This window comes from Homalodisca vitripennis, chromosome X (assembly GCF_021130785.1).
Source record: "Homalodisca vitripennis isolate AUS2020 chromosome X, UT_GWSS_2.1, whole genome shotgun sequence".
Taxonomy (NCBI): domain Eukaryota; kingdom Metazoa; phylum Arthropoda; class Insecta; order Hemiptera; family Cicadellidae; genus Homalodisca; species Homalodisca vitripennis.
The window spans coordinates 148,704,400-148,727,537 of NC_060215.1; the positions used below are offsets into that span (position 1 = coordinate 148,704,400).

The 23,138-nt window shown below is 35.7% G+C and overlaps 1 protein-coding gene across 2 annotated transcripts in view; it reads right to left on the minus strand.

The window, feature by feature from the left end:
- Positions 1 to 23,138, minus strand: part of LOC124369993 (putative uncharacterized protein DDB_G0285869) — a 62,392-nt gene that overhangs the window by 28,144 nt on the left and 11,110 nt on the right. For both annotated transcript variants that reach the window (XM_046828253.1, XM_046828252.1), the window contains 2 exons: positions 20,867 to 20,995; positions 5,097 to 5,329 (listed from right to left, as the gene is read on the minus strand). In XM_046828253.1, coding sequence (XP_046684209.1) covers positions 5,097 to 5,329; positions 20,867 to 20,995 — 362 coding nt within the window. The remainder of the gene's footprint in view (positions 1 to 5,096; positions 5,330 to 20,866; positions 20,996 to 23,138) is intronic.

A 23,138-nucleotide genomic window follows, 5' to 3' on the forward strand; every position in this document is an offset into this window, starting at 1 on the left:
TTTGGTTAGCCTACCCAATCCCAAATCCATGAGAACCCGGTAACTTGTGTCATAGCCATGAGCAGAGCTTCTCAATTGAAATTCGTCTAAATTTTCTTTAACAAACATTAAGCACTGTAAGATAAATATACATGGAAGAGTAAGTATACCATAAGTTTCTATAAGGTCTACATGGATCCCCAAAACTAACATTAAAAACAGTGCACAAAGCTTTCTTTTGACATATGAAGACAACCTTAGCACCATTAGAATTTCTCCAGAGCAGGGTGCCACACATAAGGTGGGAATGAAACAGAGCAAAATATGCCTTAACAACTAAGTCTTGATGAATGAGCACAAAGAACACCGGTATGAGTTTTCCAGGTAAGTTTAGCATCTAGATTAATTCCCAATAACTTTAGTAACTTTAGTAACAACATAAAAAATTGCAATCAAAAGGTAAACGACTCCAGAGAGGTGGCACCAAACAGCATCCTGTACGGTGTTTCTTTGCAAGTGGTAAAAGCCACGCAAAAAACCAATACCATTCAACGAACAAAATTGAAACCCCTTAACTCTGAAGTACAGTGGACCAAGAAACCCCCAAAAAACGCCATAATAAAACCAAAAGAGGACTCTTATGAAGCATTCTTTGTAAAGCATATAGAGTACTATAGAGAATGCATGATGAAAGATCACAAGCACAAAGGAGAAAAAAGTGACTTGTCAGTGCTTGTTGACGGCACTTCCCCAGCCTCACCATCTGTGCCTCGGGTCACCATCCAACAGACTCCACCAAAAGCCCAAGACATAACACCCTCACACATTGAAACTAAGAGCACCGCAAACGTCAATATTACAGGATTAAAGACAAGCTCAAATTTTTTAGACATAGAACAGCCAAAAACTGCTCCACCTTAACTATTCTCCATCAAAACATTCAAGGAATCTCCAAAAAAATAAACAGACTCCTTCATATAATAGAAGAAACAAAACCTGAGATACTAATCTTTTCAGAACATGGCCTAAAACAAGATCAAATTGAAGAAAATTTTCAAATTCCGTACTACACTTTAAGAGCCCACTATAGCAGAGAAGTCCACAAACAAGGCGGTGTAGCTATTTATGTCGTAGAGGGCTTGGAGGCACATACTGAATCAATCGAGATACACCAGCTCTGTGAAGAACTCACGTGTGAACTGGCACTTGTCAAGATTAAAATAAAAAACTTCACTATTCAAGTAATGGGAATATATAGATCTCCAGCAGGTAACATTGATGATGCACTGAACATATTGTCACAATCACTGGAAGATACCAAAGCCGAGAGCTCGCCACTTATTGTAATGGGAGATATAAATATTGATAATATGAAACCTGACAGGAATACAGCAAGGCTGAATGAAATACTCGCTCTTCATGACATGACAAGGATAGACTTGCCCCCTACCAGAATAACCCCTCAATCGGAAACCTCGATTGACTGCTTATGCACCAATCTTGACCCAGCAGACATCATCACAGATGTAATAAGCACTGGACTCTCAGACCACACTGCCCAAACTTGCAAAATTCTATCCACAAAACAACCCCAAAGGCCACAGATCCTACAAAGGTGCTTAAATCACAGAAACCTAAATGAACTTAAAGCCCTTCTTCAGTAAGAGGACTGGGAACCTGTCATGCATGCCTTATCAGCAGAAGAAGCATACAACATCTTCAACACAAAACTGTCACTGGCACTCAACACAGCATGCCCCAAGATAAGGAAAAGACCCAAACCTAGACCTAAACCAAAACTGTTTTCGGATAAAGAAGCACTGCAGCTAAAAAACAACTACCTGGAGAGACTGCAGCAATACAATGTGACAGGTGATGACAATCACAAAAAGAAAGCAGTCGAAATCAAGAAATCCTATGACCTAAGGCTCAGATCTCTACGGAAACAAGCATCCGAAAATTACATCAACAATGCAGACAATAAATCAAAGGCCATATGGAACATTATTAATAATGTGAGAGTCAGAAAAACGCAAAAATCTGAAATAAAACTGCGGATAGATGGCAAAATGGTCGATGATGCAGAGCAAATTGCAGCCCATCTGAACGAATTTTTCACCAATATTGCTGACCAAACTCTGGAAAATGATCAAAACAGGGTAGTGACAATGGGCCGTATACCAAGATCTACAAATCACACACTGACCTCTATGGCCCCCACAAACGAAGCAGAAATAAAAGACGCTGTAAGAAACCTAAAATCAAAGAATTCCTCTGGGACCGATGAAATATCATCTAAGCTCTTAAAGCACTGTGTAAATGAACTCTATGCCCCACTGGAAATAATATTTAACAAATCATTTGCCCAAGGTCAATTCCCAACAGGCATGAAAATCTCAAAGGTCTATCCAAAGTACAAAAAAGGATGCCCAGCAACAGACAGCAACTACCGACCAATTTCCCTCATTTTAACCTTCTCAAAGCTCTGTGAGAAAATAGCTCTTAAAAGGCTAATGACATACTGCAATGAAAACAACCTACTTACAAGCACACAGCACGGCTTTACAAAGGGCAAGTCAACAACAACTGCAATGATAAAACTAATAGAAACTGTGTTAGATGACCTTGAAGAAAGAAAACTCTCAACTGCTCTCTTCCTGGACTTCTCTAAGGCTTTCGATTGCCTGAGCCACGGTCTCATCATCAGGAAGCTTGAAGCCCTAGGCATATGTGGTACAGCTAAAGAATGGTTTAAAAGCTACCTGACTGGACGACAACAACTGGTAGAACTACAACACACAACCAAAAATATTACGACAAATATCCAATCCAGCATGCTGCCGGTAACCCGAGGAGTACCACAGGGCTCCGTTTTGGGACCGGTGCTCTTCATCTTATTCACCAATGATATGCCCCAACATCTACAGGACTACTGCAGTACCATAATGTATGCAGATGACACCACCCTGCTGTTAAGTGATAAAACACCTGAGAACCTAGCTATCAACTCATACATATCCCTAAATTCAGCCTACCAGTACTGCCATAACAATGATTTGGTTGTCAACCCCACCAAAACCAGCCAAATGGGATTTGGATATCTTAATCAAGAGGTACCACAGATTCCAGGTGTCACTATGGAAAACAAAGTAAAATTCCTGGGCCTAACCCTTGACAGCATGTTAAACTGGACCACACACATAGACAACCTTTGTAGAAAACTGAACTCCAGTGTTTATGCAATCAAACAAATCAAAGCCATAAGTGACCTAACTACAGCAAGAACAGCATATTTTGCACTCTTTGAGACCCATCTAAGGTATGGCCTTGCTGTTTGGGGAGCAGCCTCTGCAACAAACATCCAAAGAATTTTGCTAATACAAAAGAGGGCCATCAGAATCCTGGCTGGACTACAGAGACTGGACACTTGCAGAGGTGCTTTCAGGTCACTTGGAATCCTAACTATCATCAACCTATACATACAAGAAACAGTCATGCATGCTGATGGACAAAACATGACAAGGGGCTCTGATATACACACGCACAACACCCGCAACGCACAACTCTACAGTCTTCCAGCACACCGCCTAGCTCAATATGAGAAAAAAACCAACGTATACGGGAATTAAATTCCTCAATCGACTGCCCAGAAACCTAAGATCAAGAAATGGGATTAAATTGAAGATAGGACTCCACAGCTGGCTGGCCGAACGGCCTTTCTACACCATAAATGAGTTCCTTCAACATGGATAGACTGTCCAAAAAACATCTCAATAAGTTTTAACAAGTTATGTACAACATCATTGTAAAACTGACACCATTTCTGTTCTTGATGAATATGTAATAAAGAATATTTTGATTTGATTTGATTTGAACTTGTTATCAGTTTCTGCTTAAGCTAAAACAATATTTTCCGTCTTACCCTCATTCACATGTAAGCAGTTGGCAGCAAATCGGACGTTAGATCTTTCCCTCATATAGCTCATCATCGCTCAACAAATTTAATTTGATCCTATCAAGATACAATTGGAACTTGGACTATTACATTACAATCACTTTACCTTAACTACTACAAATAATACATTTGTTAAAGCCCAAGATTGCGGCTTAATGAAGCAATCAAAGCAATCATAATGATTTGCAATCATCGTATAAAAAAAAGCTGTAGGAGTCATAATATGAGCTGCTAAACTTGAGCATTGTAGAGAATTATAGAAATATCGGAATTGATACTTTGTTTTCCCTCTACATTATTGAATGTTATGTTTTAAAAAGTACCCAGAGAAAGTTCAATTAAGAAATGAAATACATTCTTACAATATTACGTTTAGTTGTTTTGTTTTTGTAAACAAAACAACTAAACACGTTGATTGATAAGGATTTATTTTATTTGTGGAGTTGTCTCATAGATTAAACAAAAGTGTTAAAAGTCACTTGATCATGTCCTGCGAGTTATACAATAAAATTCCTCTAACTGTAAGGCAGTTAAGTTTAAGAACAAGATTGGTTAATGTTCTCTTAAACAAGCATTTTACTTGAATAGTGAGTTTTTATCTGAACAGAAGACTTCTTATTGTAAACCCCAATGTAGTTTATTATTGGGACTTGCCTTATACATCTGTAATGAAATGTCTCTGGCCAATAAATATTCTACTCTATTCTAATAAACATTCTCTTTAACATTACAAAATGTAATTTCAAGGACCTGAGTTTGCTAACTTTGAACTTACCAACCATGTAGGACCAACTTTAGAAGGAAGCATGTAAATTTTAAGAGGTGTTATTTTTTCAAATAATATCACTGAATGAAAAAGATGTTATTTGGGGTTTAGATTATTTTTACTTGTTAAGATGAAATTTTGTATTTTTCTGATTCTCGCATCATTTTCTATACAGAACCGTAGTGTAGGTGTTACCTTATTTTAACCTTATTTTTCTAATACCCCTCGTACATGTATTATAGCTTGACAGTTATTGTACGGTAGTTTAACAAGTTGTCTGCGGAAAATGGCCTAGTTCGTAATGTTGGATAGAAAACAGTACCATGATGGTGTTGGAGGAATCTTTACCAACTTAAATAATGTGACACTAGATTGTGATAGCAAAGTTTGAATTACCAGCTTTTTGTTCCTGGTCTTCTTCAATTTAGACAACATCGATGTGATTTCTTCTTTTGAAAAACTCAACTGAGGTGGACCACCCGGACCTTTCTTCCGCGATGTTCCAGTTGGTTGGTCCAGCTGTATTTTCAGTAGAGGAACAGGAGTGAACATTTGTGGCAATGGAGGTGGAGGTGGTGGTGCCGGTGGTGCTGGTGGAGGACCCGATTGTGCAATTTTCAAGCTAACACCTAAAGCAGATAAACCTATTAGACATATATACATATACAATTCCATGCTCTTCCCATTTTAAGGTGGTATGAGCAGTTTTTAGTAAAAAAATAATTTTTGAAAATTTTATAACCATATTTAAAACACCCTTTCTAAAAATGAAAAATGGACAAAACATTTTCAAGCAACTATATGTATTAAAATGTAAATAAATCATTCGGTAATTTTGGACTAGATCAGATAGTTTTATTCTTTACAGAGCTTACAGGGGCTATAATAATTGACCTAGAGGGTGTGTGATCTTGCTCGCTGTCACCAAAGCCTAATCTATTCTATTTAGATTAGCTATCTAAGCTATAGCTAATCTATTTTTTGGAGACTTGATCTGGATGTTCACCTTAAGTGTCTGGTTTGAGGTTCATTTATTAGGAGGTTCGAGGAACTTATTAAGCCTCTAATTCAGATAATCCTAATGTCCTCAATACACCTTGAAATGTTGAGGGAAATTGACTTCATGAAGTATAATATCTTGATAATAATTTACTTTTAATTACTTGGGGCTATGACAGGGTTAAGTGAATATATAGTCCTGAGTGTAGTTTGTAATCCAGAGCTAAAATAAATGTATGGTGTCTGTTGGCTGGAAAATTCTCATGATTTGGCAAACAACTAATGTCCATCTGATGATTATTTAGGTTTATATTGTAATTTTATCTTTTAACTGGACTGATATGCATCTGTCCCTTCATTTGATACTACAAATGAAGATTTTAATCCCGCAATTATTGTATCTATTAGGGATAATATACCTATGACACTACTTTTCAAATCACGCCAAACAACTGTTCAACACTGGTTTCGACATTGTTCACACGAGCTTATGAGCCCATTTAGGAATTTTTACTGTCGGACACAAAACATGTGCAACTTTATGCAAGTATTAACGCAGCTTTAGACCAATTTATGTTATAGCATTACACTATAAATAATTGAAAAGGTAGTATGCACCTTTCTTCTTTACCCAGCAGGGATCACTTCTGGCTGGTTTATACCTTCCAGTTGAACCTACCACTGGGCACAGCAAAAACAGATGTATGTCACTTAAATCTGGGCAACTTTTTGGATGTCCAGGAGCGGCAGATCACTAACCGCAAATGTCGAGATTCTGGGGTTCAAGGGCAATTCGATAGGTCTAGTCTACTGCAGGAGATGGCCATTGGGAGTTTGGTGGGGTTTGTTCCTAACTATCAGAGGTTCTTGCTAGACTCAACAAGGGTGTGCTACCCCTGCCTGCTTTGACTGGAGAGGCTGGTTCCTTCTTCCGGGGGGCATGATTTTGAGATTAGTGCCCTAATTCTTCCTCATGGATCTCGACAGGAGGCGGCCCCTACCCCCTAACCTTACTCATCCTGAATATACTGTACCTATGGAAGCAGTGTTAAGGTTCTTATAGGACTAAGTGCAATTTGTAACCTTCTTGTCATCAGACAAAAAAAAAAGTAAATGCACCTTTCTTTTTAATAGAGTTAGCTATCTTATCTCTCGACAGTGGGCTTAATGAAAGTTGTTCAACCGCCACAAACTTGTTGTTGTTTTTACCAGTAGCAAGTCCTGTGGTTGAGCAACAAGAGCAAGTTGATACTATATACTTTAACTTCAAAGAGGAGTTTGCCAAGCTCCCACATTGCTTAGTTTTGAGGAAACTTCTAGCTTTTAGATTTTCTTCTGAACTTCTTTGCTGGATCAAATCCTACCTTCTGGGAACAACATTTCTTTGTACCCAAAGAGAGTTTTTTGCCAGTTCAGGAGTTCCTCATGACTGGCAAAAAATCAATTCTGAAGTATAACGTTCTTTACACCTACGACAGCGGGAGCGACAGACCATTTAGACCAGCATTGAGCCATTAATTCTGCTGTAGGGTGGGCTGAAACCAATCCGATGCCTCTGAACCTCAGTGAAACAATGGTAATTATCTTTAATAGCAAAACAAATCCATTTTTTTTTAGTATAGAGGTAGTGCGATTGAAAGGAAGTATATCATGCGAAATCTTGGTGTGCTCATAGTTTCCAAACTCATCTTCTGTGATCATAGTGTTGATTTAAAAGCTAGGAGGAATTTGGGTCTTGTAATGTGGATAACTAGACTTTTTGACAGCACAGATTATTTATGATGCTCAACAGATCCTTTGGTCTAAAGTCATTTTGAGTATGCCACTGTTGACTGGAATAGGTACAGAATTTAAACAGATCTAGCAATAAAGGGGACATGTATGAAAGGAGTTACGCCTTCCTGATCTTTCAACTAATCGTACTCTGGTAAATTTGTTTTACTATGGAATTCTATATTATTGTAATATCATGAGATTATAGAGATAAGTGTTCCAGGTTTTATCTTTTTAACTATAGTATTCATTTTTAGCCCTAATTTTGGTATATGTGATCTGATAATATAAGCAATTGAATTATTGCTAACATTTTAACAACACATTATTTTTGAAAACGATTTTGGAAATTTTTTATGGAGTTTAAATTAATATGCGAGCTTGGATTTATAAATTAATAACTGATTATAATTTATTATTTTGAGTGATTTAATTTGGTTAAAACTGTTTTGTTTCTAATGCAATTAATTATAAGCTAGTACATAATCTTTTATATACTACTATGAGCTTTACACTAGGCAAAATAAACAACAATCTATATGTTTACTTCCATTTATAGCTGTACTGTCGTGTGAAACGTTGACAATATTTTTTAAAAAGTTAGTTATATGTTCTACTAGTTCTTTAAATTTACTAAAAGTGTACCGATTGTAATAAATTGTAATTCTGGGATAACTGGATTACCGGTGGAAGGAGTAGGCTGAGAAGAATGATAAGGACTGGACAGTAGAAAAGAGGCTGCTATCAGCGAGGTGCGCATAGCAGATGGCAGTGTTTGATAACGAAATTGACAGGTGGGGTGAGGTAGACTGTACCTCCCGTCTCAGTTGATCGGAAGTAGTAGTAACGAGTTGTCTTTGAAAGTGCTTAGAGTTATCTTTTTGCTAATCGTTATCGAACCTGCGGATGCTTTCAGCAATAAAAATTCTAACACTGAAAAGAAGTAATATTTAAAGTAAAGTAAAGAAAATTAGTACCAAAATAAAATTGAATTTTGAAGATAAATTAAAGTAAAGAATTGCCAGATTAGATTAGAGTGTGAAAGTTTTAAATTTTGAAAATTGAATAAAAGACAAGCTGTAAGAACTTTGTACATTTTTGGAGTGACGAATATATTACAAGTTTGAATTTAAAAGTCATAAAGAAGTTTTTATTTTAATTTAAAACCCAGTAATTATTTTCAAGAAGAAGTTTTATTTTAGTTTGAACATTATTTATTTCAGAAAATTTTCTTTTCCTTTTCGGACCTTCACAAAAATTTAAATTTCAAAGCTAACCCCTCATGTGCCAGTAAAACGGTACAAAAGAAATAACTGATGCCAACAATTCTAAGGTCTCTTTCTGTAAAACACAATGAGTTTTTATTGAATTATACTTATATATAAACAGGAGTAGCATTAGCTAGCACGACTAATACCATTGTTTCTGCTCTTTATTCAGACTGTTTATTGCATTCAGTTCAATTAAACACTGTCATTGTCTATATTGTGTTGTGTTTTGGCCACTGTACTTGTAAAAATACTCTACAATACCGGAGCAATTATATTATAATATGTACAAGCACTCCACATATTAATTTTTCTATCCACAGAACTTCTATTTTCTCAAAAAAGCTCTCATATGCTGCAGCAAAGCTATTCAATTTGCTTTCACGATCAAGAAAGGAAGGCCCACCGCCCACCTTGAAGAGGCTCTGGCAATGGCTTGCAGTGATCCCAATATACAGTCTAAATAAAATCATCACTCTTGCAAGAGCTCATATAAAAAATGGCATTTGATTATTAAGTTGCTTTAAAAATAAATGGTAATTATTAACTGCTTGACACCGTTCTGTGCTTGAAGCTTAAGAATAAAGTTATCTGTATCAGTATCACATGTGTGATTTGTAAAGTAAATCAGGTGATTGTAAAATTACTGCATTAATGTTGCACAATATTTATAAGTAATGTGGTGGTTGTAATAATAATAATAATAATAATAATAATAATGCTTTACTATTGTATACAATTTTCATTAATTGACAATATCACATATATTGCAGCTTAAGAATTGAACCAACTATAAATTTCATAATAGAAAAACATTGTACCTCCTACACGTATAAACGATCTGCACAAAGAATCAACCAGGAAACTAAGAAATTTATGAATTAAAAAGATTATCTAAGAGAAATTTGTTGAAAGAACAAAAATGAAAAAAAAAAAAAAAAAATACTTATGTTTAGGATGGATTGTGAAGTAGCCAATTATAAAATTTATTACAGAAAACATTTTTTGGATGACTATTAAGTAGAGGACATAACTTGTTATAAATCGTCAGTGACAATATAACGACTATTGGCTGATTTGCTTAGTCTTCATAAATCAACTGTGGTAACCCCTTTCGTTTTACTCCTAGTTCTGTACTTATGTGTGACATTTTTAATAATATTAGGGTCGTTAGGGGTATATACTAATAAATCAAATTTGTATATATTAATAACAGAGGTTTACAGTGATCCATGTGGTTTGCCCCAGACATAATTCTTATGACTGTGTGTAGTGTGCGCCGCTACCAACCGCAGCCACCGCCGCTTGATTGTCCCCGCTTGTGACTAACTGCTGTACAGTACGGCCAGACCAGCTCGGCTGTACCTACCCGCTATGAAGGTTTATTGTTGCGCCTTCAATTTCTACGCTGCAACTACATTTCTTACGTGTATTTGGGCTTGCAGTTACTTATGTGTAGGCGATTGACATTGCGTCACCTAAAGTGATTATTAAAGGGCATAGACATTGGCCAGCAAAAATAAATAAAATCCTTGACAAGTCATAAAAAACTGTAATCAGGAAGGAGTTTGAAGGAGTTTTGTTTTTCGCAAGATGATTAACAATGAGGAGATATTGTTTACAAGCGAAACTGACGACGATCTTCAGATCTGTCTTATTTCTTTGACTTCTGAGCTGAACACTCTAATGACTAACTATCCAGAACTTGACTTCACTAACCTTAGTATGCATATCAGTGATCTTCTAAATAAAATTGATAAACAAAACTCCTCATATAAATGCTGCCTAAGTGATCTCACTCATTCAAGTAATGAACTTCAATTACTTTCAACGAAGCTTGACTTAGAAAAGGAACAGAGAAGGAACGAAATGAACAACTCTTTTAAAATCCTGGACGAATCGAACGTTGAGATTGTCGACCTTAAAAAACAAGTCCAATCGTTGCTTGACGAACTACGGCAGCGAGAGCTTCACATCTCAACGCTCATCGCCGAGAACAACACCTTGTCTAACGATGTTCGTAGTATTAAAGCCAAGCTTTTGTTGTCGTCTGAGTCCAATGAAAAAAACGATTTAACTATTAAAAAATCTCAGTTATAAGCTAGATTTATTAACTGCTGAACTCAGTGTAAATAGTATTAGTGACAAAAAATGTAGTTCTTACAAATGGGTAGAGGAGCATATTATTTCGGATTATTTTTCAGCTATTGCTAATAGTGTGAAGGGTAGAGATGAAATTTTATTGTTTAACCCAGCTGTTTCTCATTTGTTAAAAGTTGGTACACCTGAGGCGATTAATGACACTTTGTCCAACTCCACTTTCAATAATGCCAAGTATGTATTTCTTTGTGTAAATAACAGTGTTGATAAGCAGAGAGCTGACTCTGGAACACACTGGTCCCTTTTATTTATTGATCGAGGTGTATGTAAGGCTTACCACATTGACTCTGTTTTAGGTGTAAATTTGAGCTCAGCAAGTAAACATTTTAAGAAATTTAAATGTACCTCAATCTAGTCTAGTAGAGATCAAATGTCAACAGCAGGCGAATGATTTTGAATGTGGTCTCAATGTAATTGTCAATGTAAAATTCATTGTTAATTACTATTGTTCTCCTAGACGTAAGGAAGAATTCACTGATTGGTTCTATTGTAATGTTGTAACTTTACCTGACTGTCCATCGCCTGCCCTCAACTCTGTCATACCTTCGAGCACTCCTTCTCACAACCAGTCGCAATCATCCCCCCCCTCAGTTAGACAACAATACTCATACTACTAGCTGTAAAGTTGACACTGTAAAACTTGTTAGATGTAAAGGTGACAAGTGGAAACTTGTAAAATCAAAATCAAAGCGTATACGTTCTAAACAAACAAAACTTCCTCGGCAAGAAGTGTCAATCGAGTGCGGGAATAAATATGCTGTCCTGAGTGATATTGATGTTGACGACTGTACAGAGTTAAACACGACCCCTGGTGTATGCGGGACTTCTAAGCCAGCTAAGGAGCTCTCAGTGATATCTCACTCCTCTGTCTCTGTAACAGATCGAAATCAGCCAAAAGAGAAAAACATACATGCCAATAAAAGTAATGTTAGCGATAGCCCCTTGACTGTTAATGATATTTCATGTAATGAAAACCTAAGTTGTAATGAGTTACCTTTAAAATCATGTTTGATTATTGGTGATTCGTTATTGAGATACTCGGACAAGCAGTGTTCCGACTCAGGTGCTACAACTGATATGAATCCTGGAGCCAGAATACGTACAATAAAGCAAAAACTTACGTCTTATCTAAATGAAAAGCCTAAGGTTATTTATTTAAATGTTGGCACTAATGATGTACCCTTGTGCTATAATGGTGGATCTGGTTATAACGGGGGGTGTGGCAAACGTTTAATTCTAGATTCTATGGCAGATCTTTTGTATACTGTTAAAACTAAGTTCCCTACTTCTAAGGTATTTTTAAATTGTATTCCAATAAGGCGTGATTTGAAGTATGGTACTCTGTGCATGTTGAATGACCAGCTAGAGTTGATGTGTTTCAACTTTGGAGTACAGTATGTTGATTTAAACTTTTGTTTAAGACTGTGTCACCTTGCAAGGGATGGTAGACATCTGAATAAGGAGGGTAATTTTCTACTGGGTTTCATAATGCATCAGATTCTTTCTAAGGTAAGTGCTCATAAGGACGAAACATAATCCTTTGAACCAGGTACACCTGAACCTGATACTCCTACTGCTCCTGAAACTAAACCCTATACACCTGAACCCGAACCAGATACTCCTGCTCTTACGTCGGGAAACGATTCAACACCTCATCCCAATCCCCCATCTTAGCACAACGTGACTTTTTCCCCGTTGCTTCTGCCTTGGACTTCAGTCCAGGTGATGTACGCAACGGCTTTCATAATACCTCCCTGAAGGTCCTTCATCAGAATATACAGGGTTTAAATTCTAATTATGAAACTCTCCAGCTTTTCATTCAGGAAGAAAATCCAATGGTGGTGTGTATTAGTGAGCATCACGTTAACCAATTCGGCATTTTGCAATTGGATGGTTATGTGATGGCAAGTTCGTTCTGTAGATCCGGAATGGAAAAGGGTGGAGTTGCTCTCTTCATTAAACCAGATGCTTCCTTTTCCCTTATTGATGTCTCTGACTACTGCGTTGAAGGTTTCTGTGAATTGGTGGCCATTTCAGTTGAGCTAGACAGTGGAAAACTTTATATTGTTGGGGTATATAGACCCCCCTTAATTGCAAGGAGGTCTTCTACAAAAATATTTATGATTGTCTTTCACAGGTTGTGAAAGGGAGTGCAAATACAATTGTCCTGGGCGATTTCAATATTGATTTAGCGGGTTCTTCCAACGACTCCAAAACTATACTAAACGATATGCTGTCCTTTGGTCTTCGCCAAACCATTCGTTCGTATACACGAGAGTTTAAGAAGTCTAGAACCCTGATTGATCATATATACACAGATATACCTGAACCCTGTTTTTCGAGCTCTGTTATAGTGTCACTTAAGTGACCATCATGCACAGGCTGCAATTGTTGGCTCTCAATCATCTTCAAAGTCATCCCCAGCTCTTTTCCGCTACAACCGTGTTTTCTCAGAGGAAAACATTAGTCTCTTCAAATATTACTTGAATAAGGAAAACTGGGCTGATTTGTATTCATTGACTGACTTAAATGCAAAGTTTGAGCTGTTCTTGAGTCACATTGACTATTATTTCAACGTTTGTTTCCCCTTGGTCAGGAGAAAGGTCCCTTCAGAGAGTAGGGACAAGTGTAGGATTAAGCTAGATGGTGAGGCAATAAGGGTTAGGGAACAGTTAAGATCCTCTTACTTGGAATCGAAAGATTTGCCTTCTGTCCACCCCCTTAGGCAAAGATATCTTGGCCTCAAGAAGTTGTATCGTAAGCTTATTCTGAAACTCAAGTCTGATAGTGTGGCTAAGCGGCTCAGAATGTCATCTAATAAAACCAAAACACTTTGGGGGATCGTTAATCAGAGTCGAGGTTCACATGACTTTAAAAAGTACCAAAAACCAGAAATCAGGAATAATTTAGGAGAGGTTGTTAATGATCCCTCAGAAGTGTGTAATATTTTCAATGATTATTTTCTTAATGTGGGTGATAAGTCCAACAAGGTTCCGCCTAATATTAGCTCTTCTGCCTTGAGCACATGTCCTCTGAATTCGTTTTTCTTGTCGCCTACTAATCCTATGGAGATTGCTGAGTCAGTTCGCAGCCTAAAATCAAAGAATTCCGCTGGTTCAGATGGAATATCATCTGCTTTGTTGAAAAACATAGTCTTAGAGCTGGCAGAGCCACTCAGTGAATTGATTAATCATTCATTTTCAATGGGTATATTTCCTGACTGTTTGAAACTCGTTATGGTCACCCCTTTGTACAAGAAAGGCTGCAATCTGGACTGTTCAAGGCCGATTTATGTAGTTTCAACCTTCTCTAAAGTTATAGAGAAAATAGTATTAAAAAGGCTTTGGAGTTTCCTACAGCACAACAAGCTGATGTTTCAACATCAATATGGGTTCACCCAAGGGAAAAGTACTGTTGACGCAATGTTCTGTGTCGTGCAGAACATTGTTGATACTATTGACTCGGGTAACCGGTCTAGTGGCTTATTTTTTGATTTAACTAAAGCTTTTGATTTAGTTGATCACGTTCTTCTTCTAAATAAATTGTCTATCATGGGGATTAGAGGTGTCGCACTTCAGTGGTTTCAATCATATCTGGTCAAAAGGGCACAGTTTGTTAAGGTTAGTTCTATTGATGCGTCAAATAACATCTGCAATAGTTTTCCCACGAAAGGAACTATCAGCAAGGGCGTGCCCAAAGGTTCAATTTTGGGCCCTGTCCTTTTTTTAATCTTTATCAACGATCTTTGTAAGGGCTTAACTGTGCCAAACTTGTGCCTATATGCAAATGACACGTCACTAACGTTTTCTAATTCCTCCAGAGATCACCTGGAACTCGACACATTCTTAGAAGGGAATGCACTTGTTAATTGGCTTGAGCAAAACAGTCTTCAAGTAAATGTCTCAAAAACTACACTCATTGAATTTTCAATTAACAGCCATTCAAGCAAAAGTTTGCTCAGTATTCATTTGGGTGATGAAGCTGTTTTCTCAGAATGCTCCGTAAAATTTCTTGGCCTTATTATTGACTGCAATTTGTCTTTCCATCTCCATATAGAGCATGTATGTAGGAAGCTGAGTCAGGGTATTTTTGTGCTCAGAAATCTGGCTCGTTTCGCATCAACTGAAATTCTTACTGCTACTTATTATGGCATCATCTATCCATTCATATCTTACGGGGTTTCCATTTGGGGTTCTGAAAGCACCAAAACTAAGTCTATGTTTAGGCTTCAAAAGAAAGCTTTAAGAATAATTTGTCATGTCCCATCCAGAACCTCATGTGCTAACCTTTTTTCCTCCAACAAACTTTTAACTTTTCCTTCCATTTATATTCTGGAAACCTTATCATTTCTTCATAAAAACTTTCACCTTTTTAATAGATTTTTTCCGACTCATGTATGGAACAAGAAGTAAACCCAGATGCATTATGAATATCCCGCCACACTCCACCTCATTTTTTGAAAATCATTTAAAATATTCAGCTGTAATTCTTTTTAACAGTCTTCCATTAAGCTTAAGATTAGTCCAAGATTACACAGTTTTTAGAAAAAAATTGAAATGGTTGTTGATCGAGAAGGCTTACTATTCTTTTAAGGACTTTTTAGCTGATAAGATAATGTAAACTTGAAAAAGTAAAATTATTTTATTGAGAGACATTATTATATTTTGTTATGATTTGTTGACTTGGCGTATACATTGTTAACTCTGTCTACATGCTGAATAAAGAATTTGAATTTGAAAATTTGACCTTTTTAGGAATTTCGTCTATCCTACTACAGTTTCCATAAAAAATTAATACATATCTAAAAATTGATTGAAAATATGAGAAGTAGGGTGAGCTAATATTAGTTTACCTCAATGCAACTAGTGAGCCTTTTAATCAAGAAAATTACTCTAGATAGTTCTGAACTGGTGTGATCAATATAGGGGGCCCATGTAAAATTTGTATCTACATTAACACCTAAAAGTTTTACTTTATCAGTATAGTTTTCTAGTGTAAAATGTTTATCAATTGTCCTAAGGACACTAATGTACTATTTAGAAGTATGTCTAAAAGGAGGTCCTCCACATTGGAAAAGACGTCTAATCCTTTCTTTTTCCTTGACTCACTTTTCACCTGTTATACCTATATTGTGCATCTTTCCTTCTCTATCCACACCCCTCGAAAGGAAGAGAAATCTTTTAAATCCCATCATGTAGTTAAATGGTTGTTTAATCGTAAACATTACACTTATTTGTGTTTGTCTTGCCAAATTTTGAATTATGAAAATCCATGCCACTTGTATGATTGGTCAGCCAACTGTTGTTGTTGTGGTACGACAACGCACCTGTGCAAAACGTTTCATTCATGTGAGGGAGCTAGATTTGGCGAAAACACTTTTCATTCATAAATCTAACACAATAAGGTTAGCCCAACTTCGATACAATTATTGATGCTCAAATGTATCAAAACGCCTCACAACGGAATAAGCTTCCTCAGTAGTTTCAACCTAGGACTTTAGGCACTTCTCCGATCGATCAGTATCTTCCTGACCTACTTTAATGACATAACAGAAGATAATTTGATAAAACAACAGGTATTTTAATCCAATTTGTATAAAATGTGAATCCAGGGATCAAAATGGTGATTTAAGAATTCTTTAACTGTGGATAAAATTGATAATAAAATTAATCGTAACATTGGAACACGCAATTTTTATATTACTTTTATAGATTAGAGGATTCATTATACAGTTTTCTAATGTCAACAACAGTATATGTATAAAATCAATAATTAGTTCAGAACGAGAGTTTCAAGTCAATATTGATTACATGAGACTGAACTCAGAGTCGTCAAAGGTTACTGCACTATTTAAAATACAATGATCAGTTTCACTGAAATAAATTTTATAAAAAAAGTATGAATAATTTTTTGAAGTCAATAAGTTTTTGCATACCTCTCAACCACGTATTCATTTATGAACATTTCATGTCAACTTCATTCAAATGGCAGAAATTTTGGTGTCCACAAATTCAACCATACAGGTAAGTCTGAATTCCATGATTTTCTCACATTTTTAAAGTAAATGATTAATGGCAGGAGGTCATAAAAATCTAATTATTGACTAAACACTATAGCTTCTTAGCGTATATTTTGGCATGGATGCTAGACAAATGCACTACGGTACTGTGCTTATTATTACATAAATATTAAATTTCTTTACATTTCTAACAACATAAAAGTATGTATTGCCCATTTGGGTACAGAAGGTTATTAAGTAAGAATTAAAAACACTTTAAATAAATACTGTGTTGTTAAAAAAAGTATCCGTCTTTATTTTCGATTATGCAAGGAAATAACTGGTATGAGGTGCATGCCGGGATATAGATGCAATCAGCATGTAGCCAGGCACACGACCTTGACATTATGTCACTTAGCTGCGGGCAGTTAAACCCTTTCACTTAGTGATTATTGCTTTTATGTTCTGTGCAGTATAACAGTATGTAGGAACCGTGATATTACACGGGTTTTGACGAAACTTAGCAAAAGTATTACAAATTTGCAAGGCCTTTAGAGAAAACACTTTGGGCGTGACTCATATAAAAGAGAGGTGCAACAGCTTTAAAAACCACCACACTAGTGATCAGGAAGACCAGCAATAAGTTGAAATTATGGAGTTATCAATCAAATTCACATTTGATAGAATCAATGTACGACTATACGACTATCCTGGTAATCATTCATAGTGGTTTGGTTCAATATACTTGATTTTAACATAAAATTTGGCCATGCGCAGAATTGTTGCAAAATTTCTCCTAAAGAACTTGTGAGTGGAAAAAAAAAACAGTCACAGCTTTAAATTGCTAAGGGTATTGTACCGTAGTTATATAAATCATTCTGCTGAATCGCGGTAGGAAGTAGGCTCTATGTTAACTAGACGCGGTGCGTGGACATTATTTTGTTGGTTTGACCTCTCCAGCTGTTAGAGATGTCAACGTTGATAGGTTCCCGAGCCGGTTGGTTTGAAGAGGGAGGGGTAGTCTTCAAGTCGAGTGCAGAGTGTCTACACGTGCAGTTCAGAAGCCATAGTACTTCCTCTATTCCTATACATTTGGGATATAGAGTTAATTTTTACCCGGTGTGTTTTAAGTCAAATTTTAAATTTCTTTTCGTGCGTAATAGTTTTCAGCCTCCATAGTTTTCAAAGTAGTAAGTCCCGTACCAGCGTTTAGTTTAACATCTTTGGTTTTATACTGTTGTGTTAAAATTTCTAAATTTTGCCATATAACAGAGTCTGATAATTAATAATTAAACTTTTGAAGTATTGTAAATTAGATTTTGATCCTAAAGTTTACATCAAGCATTGTGTAATTTTGATTTTGAATATTTTGAGAAGAGAACTTTTTATTTTATTTTGTTAATTTAAACCTTTTTGGTGAAGTATACCTTTTTAGTTTCATTTTTAATTTTGATCAGACTCTAAATTAGATTTGAACGATTGAGAGGAATTTTGAAGAAAAGCAAATCAAGATTTTTGTAAAACTTTTTTAAATTTTGAGTGAAATTTAAAATTCGGAATAAATTAAGTATTTCCGAAAAGACTTTATAAATAATATGTACTATAATAACGGTACATAATTTGCGCACATCTGCTCTCAAAGTGAGATGTTTGTGCCTACATACTAGTCTCAAATACTCGCCTGTCGATTTTTCCTCGTACAAGTTTCCTATCTTGACAGATAATGCCTCCAAATCAACTTTTATTTCCTTTAATGCAATGCTAGGTTTTATACGCCCTTTCAGGTTACTAGCATTGGCCCTGATATTTAATTTCAACAGGGACCTCATCATTTTTCAAAGATTCTGGACGGTGTCGCTTTCAGAAGCATTTCCACCCCTAAAATTTATTTCAAATATTAATTCCTTTTTGAGCAACAGATCCACATGCGCTAGCTCCATTTATTTTTAATAGAATTTACTTAAAATATATCAAATATTCACAATACTGTTCTTAAGTCCTAAGTCTTATACACTACACAGATTATGCAGGTTTATACACAATTTTCAAGTTTATACAAAATTATGCACACTTGCAGGTATCGACACAAGTTTATACAAGTTTACAAGTTTTTTCCTGTAAATAACCTGTTGTACAAGTTTTTAAGCTCAAAAAGAAATAGCAGAGCCAATGCTAGTAACCTGAAAGGGCGTATATAACCTAGAATGGCCCAAATGTCACAAAATAGTCATAACGGGTGACAAATCGTGGGTGTACGGGTGTAACCCAGAAACCAAAATGCAGTCTTCCAACACACAAAATTGCCCTGTCTGAAAAAAGCAAGCCAGGTTTGAACAAAATCAAGGTCATTCTGTGTATTTCGGCTGCATTGGACTAGTTTATCATTATTACGCACCCGAGAGTCAGACTATCACCAGAGAGTACTACGTAGAAGTTCTACACCACTTATGTGATGCAGTGTGACTAAACCATCCTGACGTATGGATTACAAAAACTTGGCAGCTTCATCAGGGCAGGACAATGCTCCAATTCTTCAGGCTCCTATCCTAATGATATACTGTGTGATTTCTGGATTGACACAATGCAAAATGCAAAGGCTCAACTAATTTCGAAAGAGGTTTTCAAGACCTGCTCCCGAAAGTGGCAGGAGTGTTGGACTTCCAACGGATATTATAAAGGAGATTACTTCTTAACCCTGTTCTAGGCATGCCACGTTTAAAAGGACCGTGATCAACGGACCCATCAGGTTCTTCTATCCAACTTATCCTTCCCCACATATCTGACTGACCATAGACGAATTCCTCCATTTGGGTGAGTAGTTTGACAACTGTGGATGTCTTTTTACAATGTGCTGTAATTTTGATGCTGTGCAACTACTTATATTATTTACTTTACTCTTACTTTCATAATGTACATTTCTCAGTTTTAAAGATTAGATTTTTAATTATGTTTATCGTACAAGTAGCAATGGATGTGGAGGGTCAAGAAAGACTTCTATAGCTTCTTGAAAGTGTTGGAAAAGAATACAGAGAAGAGCTAAATGCTTTGATCAATAGAAAAAATTGAAGATGTTTGTTTGGCATGTTTATGCTAGAAATATTTACAGGACAAATACTGCGGTTTGAAACAACTAATCCGTTTAGAGACTTTTACTTGTAATTTCATATTAGGCGATTAGTTTTTAAAGTTGCCATTATTTAAAGTTTTGATGGCAACTATTCAGTTAAAATAAATAGTTAGTCAATTAGTTTAAATTTATCTATATTAATTTAAAAAAATAGTTTTTTTTAGCTAGTAGGTAATTTACTTTTATTACAAATTTTTGAAGTGTTTATATTGGAAGTTATGAATCTTTCTGTAGAATAAGTATTCAAATTTGTATTACAAATGTAAAAAAAAAAAAAAATGCTTCTTTATATGACCGAAAGCCGATAATATCAAGGTGAATAAGGTATGGTACAGCATTTAAGCGCTGCATAAACATATAAGTGAGTCACTGCCACTCGTCCAGTCCAAGATTAAAGCATTCTTATGAATGTCAGATACATTTTGAACACACCTTTTATACATTGTCTGGCACTTTTTTAGTACTGTTCCAATAAAACATAAAAATTCACCATTTATCTACCATGCCAATTTTGAAAGTGCCAAAATACTGCCAATGCTTTTACAAGAGTTGTAGTCCAAAGTGCCAGTAGCTTTAGTGTGTGGTAGCACGATTTTTAACAATCACCAATAATTTATTTACAAAAAAAGATTATTGCTTTAACACGAATCTTAAGTACATTAGTAGAAATTAATGTTGCACTATCTGTATTTTGGTAAGGATGATCCTTCAAAATCCGTCACACTGATCGATTGCTGAGAGGAAGTTCTGTACTGTGCCCTGAACACTAGTCTCCTGCCCTAGTGTGTGAATCTTTACTTTTCTTCCAGCCCTAATCTTTAAGTTATTCTACCATACATACCTCCTGTGTTACGCTGAGCATCAATGAATTCTTTTAGTAGCCGTTCAACTATCAAGATTTTGTCTTTCATCAAGTTAACCTCCTGTTTGAGCTCGTCATGGTTTTCTGTTATCACTTTTTTTAACTCATCTGCAACAAAAAATCTAATGTTTAATGCGTGTACAAACTTACTCTGCTAAATGAAATTTGTGTTACACACAATTTAACTGTACAGTGTTAAGTGCTTATTTGTTAAGTTTGATTCTGACAAATTAATATTTATTTGTAAAATTATAGAGACTTTGTTCCGGATATTTATTTCCTTTCGTTCAGTAAATTTTGTATCAAGCTTACCTCCTTATTACACACATGTGCAATTTTTTTAAATATTTCCAACAACATAAAAGATAACACCGCAACAAAAGAATGCTGGTACGTTTGCTAACATCGTTAGGTTAGGTCAACATTCACGGCAAACGACATAACATCCACTAATGATATTTCACAATGAATTTTATATTGTGTTACTGATTTTTTTTGTATCACTGAACGATGGCAAATGTCTGGAAAAATCCTGTTTCCTTCGCATTTTATATAGTAATAAACTAGAAAACACTGCACTAATAATTTATTCACATGCTGTCTATTTTTCCCAAATGCTGTCGGTAGACTACAGATGCTTTGAACCATGCATACTGTCAGCTGTAATCGTCGTTGCTTACAGAAGTCACTCGCTTTACGTGAGTTATTTTGTTATTTTTGATAACTAAAGTAGTTATGATTTTCCTTAGTGTTTTATTTTAGATTTAAGATTTTTTACAATAATACTGTACAAATCAAAAATATGTAACTACCACAATGGACTTTATTGGATGCTATAAAACTCACCTGTTAAAACAACTGTTTGACATTGCTAGATTTTTAGAGTTATTCAGCGGGCACAAACAACACATTTTTTGTTCCTGTACTTTTTCTAAAAAGTAAATGTGCAAGTTTAATATTTTTTATTTGCCTGTTTTGTATATTTTCGATTATTATTTGAGTGAGTTTAGTGAAGTGTTATGCCATGGTAATAGTTTATTATTCTTTAGCTGTTAGTAAAATCAGTAATGCTATGTTTTTAAGATCTGCAATCTTATCTTCCTCCGGTAAATAGCTAACCTAACACATAACTAAAGACTATGTAGTAGTATGTACATTCTTATGTATCTATTTTTGAAGACCCTGACAAAAAATTGACTGAGCTGATTGACGACTATGAACATAAAATTCAAGACAGAGGGTAAAATCGTCATACTGAAGCGGCACATACCTGAAAAAAATGATTAAGCTCAAACTCAGCACTCTGGTTATCAAACTAATACCACAACCTCTCCTTCCTCCTAGAAATTGGTTGTTAAAAAAATAATGATACCGTTTTGGAAGGAAAATTAAAAAACTTACACTAAGAATATATTAGTTCCTAAATCACAGTAGAAACACCTGGGTTAAACATTTCTTCACATAAATAACACTGAAAAAAATCATTTTCCAAGAAAGTAAAGAACAACTTCAGTGTCTCCCATTAAGTGCAAAATTCTAAGCCTTCAAGATCTATACAGAATATCCTACCCACAATCTAACCCCTATGACAGTTTCAACATTCCCTCCGAAAGACAAAAAGGATATTGTCTCTCATCAACTTGTCCTGAAAGCAGTTTAAACAAAAGATTGACTGCAAGAATACAACCCGACAATGAAGATCTAAAAGATGTCTTTACTAAAGACATTGAATTTTACAGAAGAATACATCACCACAATTTGAGTAGCTCCTCTAGTCTGCTTAAAAAAGGGAGTTCAACTAATCCACACAATCACTTGCCAACTACCGACAATGATCTGATCCTGCTGCACAATGTTTCCCTCTCGGCCCCTCTACCTGTCACAACTACTTGTATGTTTGTTGATATCCCAATACTGCCCTGCTCCTCTGTTCAAAACTTACTGAAAGAAAATACAACGCCACATGTGATACAACCCCAAACCTCCTTGGCTCTAGTTCCATTTTTTTCAAATAAGGGTAAGTAATCAAAGCAAAGCTAAAAATATATAAGCTCTAAAAGACTTACTTTTTTTAAATTAAATGAACTCTTGAACCTCTTCAATATTTCACGTATTGCTTTACCACCAACAAGAGTGACACATAATTCTTCATCTTCAATTGATTTAGTATGTTTCAACATGGATCCAGCAAACATACTGGTCAAGGTGGTAACCACAGTAATTTCCGATTACACTGGACAGCACTGCATGT